This window comes from Verticillium dahliae, genomic scaffold, assembly GCF_000150675.1.
Source record: "Verticillium dahliae VdLs.17 supercont1.11 genomic scaffold, whole genome shotgun sequence".
Lineage (NCBI taxonomy): Eukaryota > Fungi > Ascomycota > Sordariomycetes > Glomerellales > Plectosphaerellaceae > Verticillium > Verticillium dahliae.
This window is the reverse complement of record NW_009276930.1, coordinates 926,038-939,047: the sequence shown is the minus strand read 5'-3', so window position 1 is coordinate 939,047 and position 13,010 is coordinate 926,038. Positions and strand designations below refer to the sequence as shown.

The following is a 13,010-nucleotide window of genomic DNA, read 5'->3' as shown; positions in this document are numbered from 1 at the left end:
CCTACTTCGATGTCAATCGCCAGAAGAACTGCGCTTTTGTCGAGTTCGCGACCGCCGCCGGCTACCAGGCCGCCGCCGCCGCTAACCCCCACACCGTCAACGGCGAGACAATCCACGTTGAGGCCCGCCGTCCCAAGGCTGGCGCATACGGTGGCAGCAACTACGCTTCCGGACTTGGCGGCGCTCCCAGCCGCGGACGCGGCGGTTTCGAGGGCCAGCGCCAGGGAAGCCAGGGCGGTGGCCGTGGCAACTTCACCGGCGGACAGGGCCGTGGTCGGGGTGCTCCCCGCGGCCGTGGCGCCTCGCAGGCTGCCACCAACGCTTGAGCCAAGGCAGCCTTTGAGCGCGCTGCAGGGCACATGCACGACCGAGGGTTGATATCACACGCATGATGGAAAACCCACGGTTCGGTGGATGATGCCGATTCCACCTTTTACCTTACCAGTCGCAGCATCTCGCGCGCTTACTGTCGACTTGTAACCACACCCCGATCACATCCTCCCTCTCCTCCTTTCCTCTCTCCAGTACCCTCTCAGGGTCCTTGAGCTGCGAGAAGCCAAAAGCTGGTTATTGTTTTCGGAACCCCTTTCTATTTATTCATGTCGTCTTTTCCACGGAGTTCGAGTCGGACGGGGCGTGGTTGTGATGGCCATTTTCCGGGCAGCTTGACCTTAGGTTCTGCGTGTTTCTTAATTTCCCCCGAACCCCTGGGCATTCTTCTGTTCCTCCCCGAGCATGGCCACTCAGCATTTGCATTTCGACCGTTTGTTGGTCTTTTTCTGGCGGCGGGCGACGGGAAAAGCACGGGGTAATCTAGCAAAGCAGGCGTCGGGTCTCTCTCTCTCTCTCTCTATGTCTCTCCTCGGGGCGGTGGCCCGGCCGCTCACGAACGAGGCGACGAAAAGTGTATATTTGACGAAGGCGAGTTTGGCGGTCGTCGCCGCAGGGCAGGTGGGCACGCAGGTAAAATCAGGTGGGCGGGGGGACATGTGCGCGCTCGTTGTGAGCGGACTGCCCACCTGGCAACGGGCGGATTTCAGGGATGGAAAGGAGGGTTGGGCGCTGTATTATAGTGGGCAGGAAGCGTCTGGAGGCAAGCAGGCCAGCAAGCAAGCTCGCGAGCATGGGCGAGCCACCTCGTCAAGCTGAGACGTCTGAAGCAGGACGCAAAAGAGGCTGTAATGAAAAATAGGGACGATGATTGCTAATTCCGACTCTTTGTCAGTCATTCGTGTCAAGCCTGGTGGTGCGAGGCATTCCATGTCGTTTTGTGAATTGCCATCTGCTTTGTCATGTTCGGGGAACGGGCAAACACTTCGCAGCCACCTTCTTGATGCGGCGAGGCGATCGCTGGCAGCCGAGTCCGAGGAAGAAGACGAGAAGTCTTGGAAGACCCCTCTATTCTCCCTCTCTGGTGGCCCGTCTGTCCCGCTTTCTCGGGCGAGATGCACAATAGTGGCAGGTCCAACTGCCGGACCAGGCAAGACCAGCAGGGCCCGTTTCGGCGCCGTGGCCGACGGCCGATGACAACCCCTTAGGGGTCACGAGCACGAGCACGAGCATGAGCACGAGCACGAGCACGAGCATGGGCATGGGCACACGGAGCACGGTAGGCAGGCACAGTGGTACAGGCGCGCAGTACACATGTGGGAAACCCTGCCTGGCAGCAGGCCGATGCTTGACTCAATTGGCTTCAGGGTAAAAGGGGGAGATCGACAAGCGTCGTACGCCGGCGCTGCACGAGACAATAAGAGAAGAAAAAAAAAATTGCGACAGGAGGATTGCGCTCGAGATGTGGGAGGCTTAGGCAAGGTGATTTGCTGTGATGTGCGGCGGGTATGTCGCTGTCTTGTCGTGCTCATCCATGAAGGGGGGAGGGGCGGGCGGAAGTCCAGCTGAGAGGAAGGGGGGCGTGGGCGGCGGCGAACCGGAACAGGGGGCGGGAGGCGAGGGGGGGGCTTCTGGAAGTGTTCCTTGGGCGAAAGATTCAATGGTGCCAAGAGACTGGAGTGGTAAGCTTAATGCTAGCAAGCTGTTGCTGTCGCAGGGATCAGGCATGAGTATGCTGTTTGAAGAGTATCGTGCCAAACGAGTGAAACATGAAGCTCTTGTTCGTAGGTATGTTTGTTCATCGGTTTGCCTTGACTGTCAGGGCGAGGCCCCTGAGCGAAGAGAGGTGAGTTGCTACTGGGTGGTGCCCAGGAGACAACAGGCGCCTTGTTGCTGTGCACCGATCATTTCCAGGTGAGTCTTGGTTGTTGCTAGGGCGTCGGTGTTGGTGGGTTTGTAAAAGAGGAGCTGTGATGATGAAGCCAACGGAGATGATAGCCGTTCATGGCTTCGCGCGCGGCTATCCGGGCATGGCGCTGGGGGTCGAGGATGGGGTACGACTGATGAGTGCGATGGTGAAAGGGGACGACAGTCTAACAGGAGGCTCACGGCGACTCCGCCGTAGATGCGATCGGCAACTAAGGTGCCAAGGGAGGGAGATGGTGGAGGGGGAGGTCGTAGCCGCCTTTGGTGGCTGCATGATTTCCAGTTCCAGACTTGGAGGCGGGGGGCAATGGCGATTCAGGAGGGAAGAGAGGAAAGCAATGAGGCACGGAGGGGCAGCAGGAATACGGGGAGAAGAGACCTTGGAACACACATGACAGCATGTAGGTAGGTATGTTGCGAGGTTCTGTAAGTGGTGAGGTGAGGGACAGTAGGGAGTTGCGGCGGAGGAAGTGAGCCGACCCAGATTTGATGCGACCTTGGAAATCCACCCGAGCTCTGGGTTCTTCCCTTGTCCTTCCCTATTCTTCCTTTGATCACGACATCTCCTGCCTCTCGTGTCGAGTGTCTCCATCAAATGCTTCAGTCCGGCCGTCTGCATTGCAAGCCTGGGTTGTGCTTGAGATGGATCAGATAGGTCCTGAAGAAGGACCTACCCAGAAGGGCCTAGCAGATCTCACGCCCTGGCCCGTCCACCCAGCCAAGCCAACCTCTGTGGCCTCTACGACCACCCCGTGAGGCCGCCGGAAGAACCCCCCTAACTTTGCACCTGCCTCAAAGCTTACACCCTTGTAGGATAGCCGGTAGGGAGCCCCTACCCGCTGTACGCTGTGCCCCATACGTGCCCCATGCCCCATGCTACCTGCTGTCCCATGCTACTGTCCCATGCTACTGCCCCATGCTACGGCCCCATGCCACCGGCCCCGAGCTCCTCCACTCACAGACACCAGCCATCACAGCACCCAGCGGATCAGCATCCAACTTTAACCTACGCATATGCCTCGCCTCTCCAACAGCTCGAATCCAGTCCGTCTACCTACGTATACATTGTACATAGTACCTTACCTACAGGATGTAGATGTACACCCAAGCGCACCAGCGGATCACGACAGTTCCTTGCTGCTGCTCCCGCCGCCGTCACAATATCCTCCGAAGAAGCACCTCACCATGGCTCCAAGCAGAGGTGCTGCCCGTCGTCTGCTTCCCGTGCCTCCCGACCCATGGCCACGTCGTCGTTGTGCTTTCGCTGCGATTGGCGCGGTCACCTTTCTGCGTGCTGATTGCCATGAGTTCGCGAGATCCGTTTCGTCTTTTTCCCCATCCTTCTAGAATGCTTCTTCTGCCCCTTCTGGAAGCTGTGCCCCCTCTCTCCCCTTCTCCTCTTCGACTGCTCCTCAAGGCTCAACCGTCATCCACCTTCTGCCTCTTCATCTTCACCAAACTGCTGTATCAACGCTCCCCCCATCTCGTGTCTTGTTGAGCGATTTGTCACGGGCTCCAAGGTGTCATATGCGCCCTACCTTATATATGGACCCTTGACATGACTTGACTCACTTCAGTTCCGCTGCTCACCCACAGCCGTACCGTGCTCTGTGTCTGTGCCTTTCACCGCGCCCTTGCAACACGACAACTCACTTTTCTTCCGTCTTAGCCGCAAAAGTTATTTCATTACTTGATGAAAACGAACCCTCTGCGCGTCCCCTGCTCTATCAAGACAAAAGCGAGTTGCGCAGACAGCACTGGTGCCAAGACGGTAGTCCCAGACGCAACATTGACCCAAACTTGGAGGCAACGATACCTTCTTACACGACCTCTGGCCAGCGTTTCCCTTCAGCTGAATGAGCCTCATGACGACCAAACCCGCCTCGTGTGCGTCAGCTAAACATACTTTTAAATCGAGTCGATGAACGAGCTTGAGCGGGCCGAAATTGCCGCAGCAGCTGCCACCTGCCTATCCAGCTCGTGTACTTACACTCGTTTGCATTCTCAATCCAAGCACCGACATCGACCTCCATCATGATGGTTGATGGCTCCTCTGGGACCAACCATCACCCTCGGACAACCTCTGTTCGCCTTACCACGCCCCATCACGCCTTTAATTTCTCTCCCCCACGCCTCGTCCTCTAATAGCATTGGAGCCACTCTCATGAGTTCTCGTTTTGCCGCAGGCGGCGAAGGCTTCTGGACCGCAGCCTCACGTTCCATTTCATCCTCCTCATCTTCAACGTCTACTCCATCCTCCACCACATCTACCGCTCGCCATGATGCCTACGGCCGCCGCCTCTCTGTCGAGGAGGACTTGTTCTATCAACAGCTCATGACAGCCGACCCGAGGCCGCCTTCGGAACCACCACCCCCCTATCGACCACAGGCTCCACGTCCGGCATCATCCCTCTTCTCCGCCACTGATGACCGCCGGCAGCAACCTCAGCAGAGGCAGACCCATATCGAGTTGCCGCCAGAATACCACACCGACATTGATCTCGCTGCTGTCTGGGAGCTTAAAATGGAACTCGAGGACGCTGTGGACCGCGCCGATGATCGCACCTGGCACACCGTCATTGTTGAATTACGCGGCACCAGTCTCAAGCTTTACAGCGTCAAAAAAGAGTGGACACAATGGGGCTGGGGCGCCGCACGCGAATGGGCGTCTTCCAACCAGTCTCCGGACAATCCGCCATGGGCTCGTCGAGCGACCCTTCTGCGGACCTACCACTTACAGCACGCAGACATTGGTATTGCTGCCGACTACAAAAAGTAGGTACTCATCATATATGAACAAGCGGGCAAGACCACCTGGCAGCAAAGGGAAACATGACTAACAGAATAGACGGCGTAACGTCATTCGCCTCCGCCTCGAAACAGACCAGCTGCTGCTGTCGTGTCTCGAGTCTGCCACCTTTGTTCGCTGGCTTGACGCCTTCTTTGCCGCCATGGCTATAGCAGCCCCCCTCGACGAACGCGAGTATCCCGCCGACCAGTCTGTGCCCCGTTCCCAGCGGACACGGTGGCTGCAGGCTCAGCGACGTGTGTCGAACGCGGGGAGGGTGAGCTATCCCGTCCCGACACCACGACCACTAGGCGGACTGGCGCTCGCACCGAGGGCGTACTCCCCAAGCATCACTTCGAGTCTGAGCCTAAGCTCGCACCTCGACATGGACGCTGATCCGTATCCGTCGCCTGAGATGTCAGATGGTACACAGGGCATGGCGGGACAAGGCTTAGCCCAGGGCCAGGGATCATCCGAGGGCTCGACGCCCGCGTTGTCGAGGCGATCGACGACCGGGTCGGCTAGTTTTCGGAGGCTCGTTGCTGCGGCCGGAGGCGGCGAAGTCGATGGCAAGTGGGCGCCGCCGCGCGAGACGTGGGATCCAGTGGATGATATGAGATATGCGCGGCTTTGCTTCGCCATCCTGTTATACCGCAGCCCGAGGAAGAGTGAGTTTGTCATTCGAGGAGGAACACGATGGACGATAAACTGGGAGACGGGGAGGAAAGTGAGGGTCTTTCCCCCGCGGTATGGGGAGTGGAGCGTGGGCTCGAAGAGAGGCACGTCACTACTGATGTGACAGGTTGCATGATTTCCTGCTGCATGGCCCAGACGCCACCCAGGCGCCAGATGGGCACATGGTAGTACGGTCACGAATGGGAAGTCAAACTAAATGGAGGCAGCTGGGGTGTGTTACTCTTTGGCATTATATAAAAGCCGCGCCGCGGCTGTCATGGCGTCGTGGGCATCATTATAGCATACATAGCGTGGTGTACAACGGGGCGCGAGCCCCTTTTGAACTTGGCCTCCCTCTTCCCTTTGCGCGTGATCCTGATTCGAAATGGCAGTCAACCTGATCGCCTTGCTTTGACTTGTCACCGAGGTTGCATCTAAGCTCGCTGCTAAGGTGCATAACGCAGTCAATGGCGTATTGAGAGTCTCGGACAAGCGAAGAAAGGAGAAGTGAGCTCCATTCTACATGCCTGCAATACCGCTGTCTGCCTTGCGTGCCTCAGCAGCAAGCTCGGGCGCCACTTGGCCAAGAAGATCGTTGGCGCCATCTATGTCAGCAACGACGCCGTCCAGGTCAGCAAGCAGAGCGTCCATCTCGGCGCGCTGGGCCTGTATCGTGGTGAAAAGGTCCTCGTTCTCCATGCGCGTGTTCTGGAGAGCGGCGCTCAGGTGCGAGTAGGCATGAGCGAGCGGCGGGTGAAGATGGCCCTTGATCACGGCTTCAGGGGGCAGAGAGTGCGGGCTGCTCTGTCCGTCAGCTGATGTCTTGATCCGGAGAAACCCGGACTGTTCGAGCCAGCTGCTCGGTCCCTTGGGTTTGAGAGAAGCGGCGCCGGTATTTGGGGGTTTTCCAAGGGCACAATCGGGACTCACGGGATGGGTTCGGGCGCGTCGGCTGGGTGTTCGCCCTTTTGCCGATCTGCCTCGGCGACGAGGGCCTCGAGCTCGTTTAGCTTGCGCACGAGGTCCCTCTCGTCGAGGATGGCCTGGAAATCCTTCTGTGGTACCCGTCAGCATGCCATGTCTCTCTGCGCCTCATCATCTTGCATGTTGTGTTTGCTCTCCCTTTCGCACGCGCGCGGAAGTGGGATTCTCGCAAGGGGGGCGGAGGGGATTGGACGCACGTTGCAGCGGTCCTCGAGGTAGTCGACCATTTGCTTCTGCACGTTGCGCAGGGCGTTGGGCGCGTGGGCGGCAATGGTCGGGAAGCAGGCGGCGAAGTTGTCGTACTTGACGCGGGCCAGCGTGCGCCGCAGCGCCTCGTCGTACATCTTGATGAAGCGGGCTGCGCGGTAGCCCGGCGCCACGGGGGTGTGTTTCTCGGGGAGCGGGGGCGACGCGGGGGCTGCTGCTGCTGCTGCTGCTGCTGTCGCTTCGTCTTGGTCGGCGGGTTGCTGCTGCGGCGCGTCGGGGGCCGGGTCTTGTGGGGGGTTGTCGGGCGAGGTGTCCATTTCTGTGGGTTCTGGGCCAGGGGCCGGTGGCTGGTTGTCTGAGGGCGGTGGTTGTGACATTTTGATTAGGGGGTGGGTTGTACGCGCTGCCTATGGGATGTATGCGACGCGATGTCGCGATGCTGGAGTTGGTGTTGAAGTCGCGTTGGACGGGCGCGAGGGTGGCCATGTGGATGCAGCTTCAATGGCGGGGTGGTCTTGATGACTCAGCCATCCCAGTGCTAGGTAGGTACCTATCAAGGCACTCCTCGAATTCAGTTTTCCCAAAACCTTGATCAACGTGTTGGCAAAGACAAGCGCTACCGCTCATCAAACTTGAACCGGATGAGATCATACATGGTCGTATCTGCAACAGAAATAATTCCCGGCTTTGCCACGGGACAACAAGTCTTGAGACGGCGTCACATGTCGCTTGTTTGAGATGCTTATCATTTAGTGACGGCTTCGAACTCACACCCTTCATACACGAAGAAAGGGCCCCTCCGATTTGAATAAGATATCAATGCGATACCGAGATGAGTTCCATTGAGTCTCTCTCACGTCTGAATGCCGCTTACACGGGCCGCGCGCCAATACTGAATATGTGTCTGCCATGTGGCGGACTTACTGCGCTTCGATCAGCGAAGTCTATTCCAGGTACAAGTCCACATACGACTCTGTTGAGACACAGTGAGAGGACAGGTGCATTGAGTTTTCAACTATTCCAAAAACAAGTCCACATATGACTCCGTCGGTCGACAGCGCCACGACGTCTTTATGTGCGTTTCGAGACTCCCAGCGATGAATGTGGCCTGCCAGTCAGTCCATCTTCGGACAGACATGAGTGCTTCCAAAGGGGCCTTGTTCGGGGGAGCCTTGTGGCAGAGAATACTCCTTGGGAGAGCTCAGGTGCTCGGCTACCTTGATCGGTACTATCAAGTTTTCATGTGGAATCGCCGTCTTCAACACTTTCATTGTCACTCTGCAGTGAGCTTGTTGAATGGTCAACCGTCTATCTCTGTGGTATTCACAAACTTGCAAAACGTACCTGTCCTCACGCCAATTCTCTTAGCTCTCCATAGGAACGAAGCAGAGCATTCGATAAAATGCGGCGAATGCGGAGCCTGCGGATTTCAAAGGCGCCTGAGAGCTGGAACAGGGAGGGTTGTATTAGAAGCTTCAGCCAGGATTTGCGTCAGTACGTGTTGAAGCCTTCTTGAGGTCCCTCCATCCATCAGATCATCCATCACCAAGGGCCTCAACCTCGCCCAAACGGAGCTCTCGTCCCACACAGTGAGTCATTATATTCGACACGTACTTTTGCGTACGCTCTCACTGACACAGCTGTTCACTTAGGTGCCGGTCACCTTCCTCATTGCCAGGGCTCCCAATCCTACGCCTCTGCGGCAGCCGGCAAGAGCTATGACATGGCAACCTCGATCCCTCCAGCAGAGAATCAGAGATGACAAGACCTTGGACAAGCCCATAGGTCGGATGTCGCTGGGCGCATGTGTGGGCCCAGGATCCAGACTGGCGCTCTACAGACAGAAGAACGCATCGTTCGCGCTGAGAACGCCAGCGCCAATGGTTTTGAGGCTCTCGGTAACTTCGCCGGCGGCGTCGTCGTTGCTCATGTCGCTGGTGTTGACGCCTCTACCATCAACATCCTCTTCCTAGCCTATTCAGCTTCTCGCGTCTTCTACACCTTCGTCTACGTCGTCCTTCAGGAGATTTTCAAGAGAATCGCAAGTTTGCTCCTCTGTGCACTCTCTCATCTGATTCGTGTGCCAGACCATTACTGCCACCCTGTTCTTCAAGGCCGCGGGCACCCTGTCCACCTGATCCGCTTTCGGGATTCTCTTGTGGTGTGTGCAATCACACTGTTGTACGTGTTTGCTTATGGCATACCATGTCCTTTTCTTTTCGTTCCATATAATACCAGGTTGACAGTACGAAGACGATCCAACTGCTCCTTATTTGCCTCTTTCTGTCACGATTCTGTCAAGAAAACTCGGGACCTGTGACACTTGCATCGTCCCATGTCCACCCTGCCGGCATCCTTCTTCCGAACCGTCCCACCGGCCGCGCGCCATTGTCACTCGCATTCGGTGTGCTTGCGATGCCACAAGACGTCTCTCTCGGACGAAGCTGGCAGTCCGCCCCCACGTCTCGAGCGCACGTCGATAGTACAGGAAACCGCCCACACGGCTTTCGAGGCTACAAGAGACGTGCTTCTCCCGGAGCTCGCCGAACGGTCCGACTCGCCTCACCTCGCCATAAACCCTTTCAAGATGACCTTCTGACTTGCTCTACACGCCTCACCATCAAGCCCCGTGTCATCCGATTTTTCTCTCCGCAAACACTTTCGTGACCTCAATTGATTACAAAAAAAGCTAGGCTCCGTTGCTGGCCTACGAGGCCGTATTGCCCATGAGACGATGCTGGGCCTTGTACTATGTAGTACAACATCTCTGAACCAACCGCGAATTAAGGGCTGCCGAATGAAGCGATCATCACTCCTGTACTGCCTGGCGGCTCCTACCAATCAGGTGATACTGTCTGTTTCTACATCCTCAACTGCCTGCCTTGAACCCACTTGATACATGTGGTTCATCGAGAGGCATGATTCAGAGGCTTTGACGGTAAATAACTGAGAGGGGCAAGACTAAACTCCCTTCCAAAAGAGAAGCAGCTATTTCCTAGCCAAAGCCCTCGCCTCTTTCATCTACGCACCCAACAAAGCAGGCTTGCTGAGCGCACCAGCTCTTTCGGTGATCAAACCTCAGCCCTTGATACGCCAGTAAGTCCAGATTCTTCATTGTCTACCATTCATCAAGGATGGACGCAGGATCAGCCGAGCTATTCTCGTCGCCCCCGGACCTTTGAGGCACAACCTCGCGTTAGGTGTCAACTCCATGCTCTGAACGCCTGCCATGCAGATTCGTATGAATCGGATCGTCTGGCTGTCCTCTTCCACTGCTATCCATGGCTGAACCCCCAGGACACTCCGCCTGTTTCGTGTATCGCCCTTCGCAGTTTCGACTTCTGTCGAAGAGTGCTTGAACAAGCTCCTGAAAGCAGCAGACTCATACAATTTCAAGTGAAGGCAAGTGCCTGGGCACCGAGAAGCTTTCACATGTCCATCCGCATATAATTTTACGAGGCACTATTAACGATGCGTACCTTACGCTCCTAGCTTTGCAAACGCTTGCCGAAAGAGACTCTCCGCCCCTTTATTGAGATCATACCCGAAGCAGTCGGCCAGACAGCATCAAGACACAATGTCGCCGTTCAGCAAATTCGTCCTCGGCTTGAGCCTGGTGACGGCCATCCTTGGCGCCGCCGTTCCCGTCATCACAGTTCCCGCTACAATCTCGACCGTCACCGGCCCCGTCTCCCATGCTGCCACCGACACCTCGATCAGCTGCATCAAAGACTGGTGCCAGGACGGGGTGTCTATGTGTCTCTACTGGGGCGGCGTCACTAGCTGGGACGTCTCTCATGGAGTGATCCCTGGCATGACCCAGACCGTCTTCTCTGAGCCCTGCACCGTTCCCGCTGCCGCTTCTACGGCTGTGACCAATGTTTCTGATGACGACGAAATACTCGACAGCAAAGCGGATATTGAATTCAATGGTTTATCGCTGGTGACGGCCAAAGCTGTCGTCGATTCCACAAGCTCAACTGTCGGCAACGAGACGACTACCCCATCGACGAGCAGCGTCTTGTGCAATCCGACGTACTGTCAGGACAGTACCTTGTACTGCCACTACTGGGCGGGCGTGACGGGCTGGGACGTTTCGCTAGGGCTTGTGCCTGGGATGCAGCGCAGTTCAATTGGGGAGTGTGAGTCCGTGACGGGTTCGGCCTCTCTGGTTGATTCGGCTACGGCCACGGCCACGGCCACGGCCACGGTTACAGCATCATAAACGCCCACGGGCGCCATGTCTTTCGAGAAGGAGACGTAGCCAGACGACGTCAGAAGGTGTTCTAGAACAGGCGTTTGCCGTTCCAGGTGGGGATACCGACGGGTCTCACTGGGGTAGATTGGTGATAGAAGGCGATGTTCCCTTGGAGACTAGCCCATGGAGGAGTTGAGTATTGAAGTCTAAAACGTTGTCGCAAAGGCTGTGTCTGTCAGCTTACACGACATCGATGATTCTGGTGAAAGTCTTCGTTTCGACATTATGAGACCTATTTCAAGAATTCCGCGTATACTAAGGGCATGGTGGCGCTCGAAGTATTTCCACGTGAGTCTCTAAAGGTGAGATGAGATCGCAATCCGAGGGCGATTGATAGATGTGAGTATTGTTTATGCATTGAGTGGCTGATTCTCATTCTCAAACACGATCATGAGCGCGTTGAGGCTCACTATGAGAAGCGCTTGAAAACCTTCCCTAAGCCCAATTCCGATGATGTTACGTAAGAGGGAAAAATGGGGCACACAAATGGGAGTGAAGGTTGTTGTAGTCGTATCAATGGCGGTGCTCGAGGGAGATGATGCAGATGACGGACATGAAGAAACAGATGGCGTTCGAGGATGGCAGACAGACAAAGCAAGGGACTTTCGCTCTTCCGATCACGGAGGGCGAGGGGCATGGTTCATCATTGAGTCGCCGACGGGCATGCATCGAGTCGCTCTGAACCGGAGTCTGGCAACGTATCGAGAATGTATGTGAGAAACGAAAGCACAAGTCGAGTCGCCTACCTTGTGCGCTACCTTGGTCTTCAGACACTAATAAGGCAAGGCTTGACAGTGATGAATCACCCGTATGCACCTGTACGCTCGCGCACGGCTCAAACTTTTTCTCACCCTCCAACACGACTCGCGCGCCCGACCTGGCTTGGGTTGTTGATGGTACTAAAAGCGCCCAACACAGTCAAAACCACATCTGGGGATGGCTGGTTATGCCGAACGCATGTTGAGCGACGGTCTGGGGACTCGATCCGTAGGCAAGCAAACCAGAGCAGACTTGAGTTGATGATGCCTGGAGAGAGGCGTCGGCAATAGGCACACTCGGTTGCCTTGGACAAGGCAGACGCGTCATGATGCCGCCACGGATGAGCGTCTCGGCTATGCCTGGGAATGAACCATGATTGATGATGACATGCTGATGGATTGCTGGATTGCTGGATGAAATCTGGCGTTGATGTTTGCATGCATGTGAAGGTAATATGGAGGGCGCCCTTGGTTTGGGTTAGGTAAGGAGGTGGTGTTCGGCTGCGCACTACTACGTACATGTATTAACTGACTGCCTCAGGGGCGAGAGCAGAGAACTAGGGAGGAAACAGGCGGCAAGGTTCCATTGGTCCTACTGGAGGCAAGACCAGGCTTGGCATCCCCCCTTCCCCGTCATTTCCAGAGATCAGATTTGGGAATGAGGTGGAGACGAACTGTCCTGTGCTTTGCTTCTGCCTGTTATCTAACAGGAACTTGCGACCAAGACACCGACATGCGCCAAAATCCACTCTACCCAGCACCGTGTGAAACAGTGCGAAAATAGCCCCTTGCTAGCGATAACAATTTTTCCCATTCATTCCCGCCCGGTCCTTTCCTCCCCAATCCGCTTGCAAACGGACCCCCCCCCCCCCCCCTTCTCCTGCCCTTGCCCCCTTTCTTCGGTGGCCCATTCTGGTCCACTGCTACCGCCTGCTACTGTCTCAACCTGAGGAAGCGTCTGGCACTCAGCAAGCTGTCCAGCCCACTTCGCGGACGGGCCCCAGATTACCTGAACCAGACAAGCCGAACCAGTCCAACCAGACAGTCGAAATCAGGGTTCAAGGACCAGCATCACCACCTGCCT

At 56.4% G+C, this 13,010-nt stretch overlaps 5 protein-coding genes across 5 annotated transcripts in view; 4 read left to right on the top strand and 1 right to left on the bottom strand.

Moving 5' to 3' along the window:
• The window catches only part of VDAG_05931 (uncharacterized protein), a gene marked incomplete at both ends in the record, with an annotated part of 1,687 nt that extends 1,361 nt beyond the window's left edge, over positions 1 to 326 (top strand). Inside the window, one exon of the mRNA XM_009655328.1 lies at positions 24 to 326. Coding sequence (XP_009653623.1) covers positions 24 to 326 — 303 coding nt within the window. The remainder of the gene's footprint in view (positions 1 to 23) is intronic.
• A 4,094-nt stretch (positions 327 to 4,420) lies between these two features.
• On the top strand, positions 4,421 to 5,716 carry VDAG_05930 (uncharacterized protein; the record flags this gene model as incomplete). Its single annotated transcript, XM_009655327.1, has 4 exons — positions 4,421 to 5,031; positions 5,105 to 5,301; positions 5,356 to 5,648; positions 5,702 to 5,716. The coding sequence occupies 4 exons, from the start codon at positions 4,421 to 4,423 to the stop codon at positions 5,714 to 5,716; spliced, it is 1,116 nt and encodes a 371-aa protein (XP_009653622.1).
• Positions 5,717 to 6,238: 522 nt separating this feature from the next.
• On the bottom strand, positions 6,239 to 7,287 carry VDAG_05929 (uncharacterized protein; the record flags this gene model as incomplete). The annotated part of the gene is made up of 3 exons (XM_009655326.1): positions 6,239 to 6,521; positions 6,650 to 6,774; positions 6,901 to 7,287. The coding sequence occupies 3 exons, from the start codon at positions 7,285 to 7,287 to the stop codon at positions 6,239 to 6,241; spliced, it is 795 nt and encodes a 264-aa protein (XP_009653621.1).
• A 759-nt stretch (positions 7,288 to 8,046) lies between these two features.
• Positions 8,047 to 8,883, top strand: VDAG_05928 (uncharacterized protein; the record flags this gene model as incomplete). Its single annotated transcript, XM_009655325.1, has 2 exons — positions 8,047 to 8,193; positions 8,563 to 8,883. 2 exons carry the CDS (start codon positions 8,047 to 8,049, stop codon positions 8,881 to 8,883), a joined length of 468 nt encoding a protein of 155 aa, XP_009653620.1.
• Positions 8,884 to 10,487: 1,604 nt separating this feature from the next.
• On the top strand, positions 10,488 to 11,135 carry VDAG_05927 (uncharacterized protein; the record flags this gene model as incomplete). Its single annotated transcript, XM_009655324.1, has 1 exon — positions 10,488 to 11,135. One exon carries the CDS (start codon positions 10,488 to 10,490, stop codon positions 11,133 to 11,135), a length of 648 nt encoding a protein of 215 aa, XP_009653619.1.
• Between the last annotated feature and the right edge of the window lie 1,875 nt (positions 11,136 to 13,010).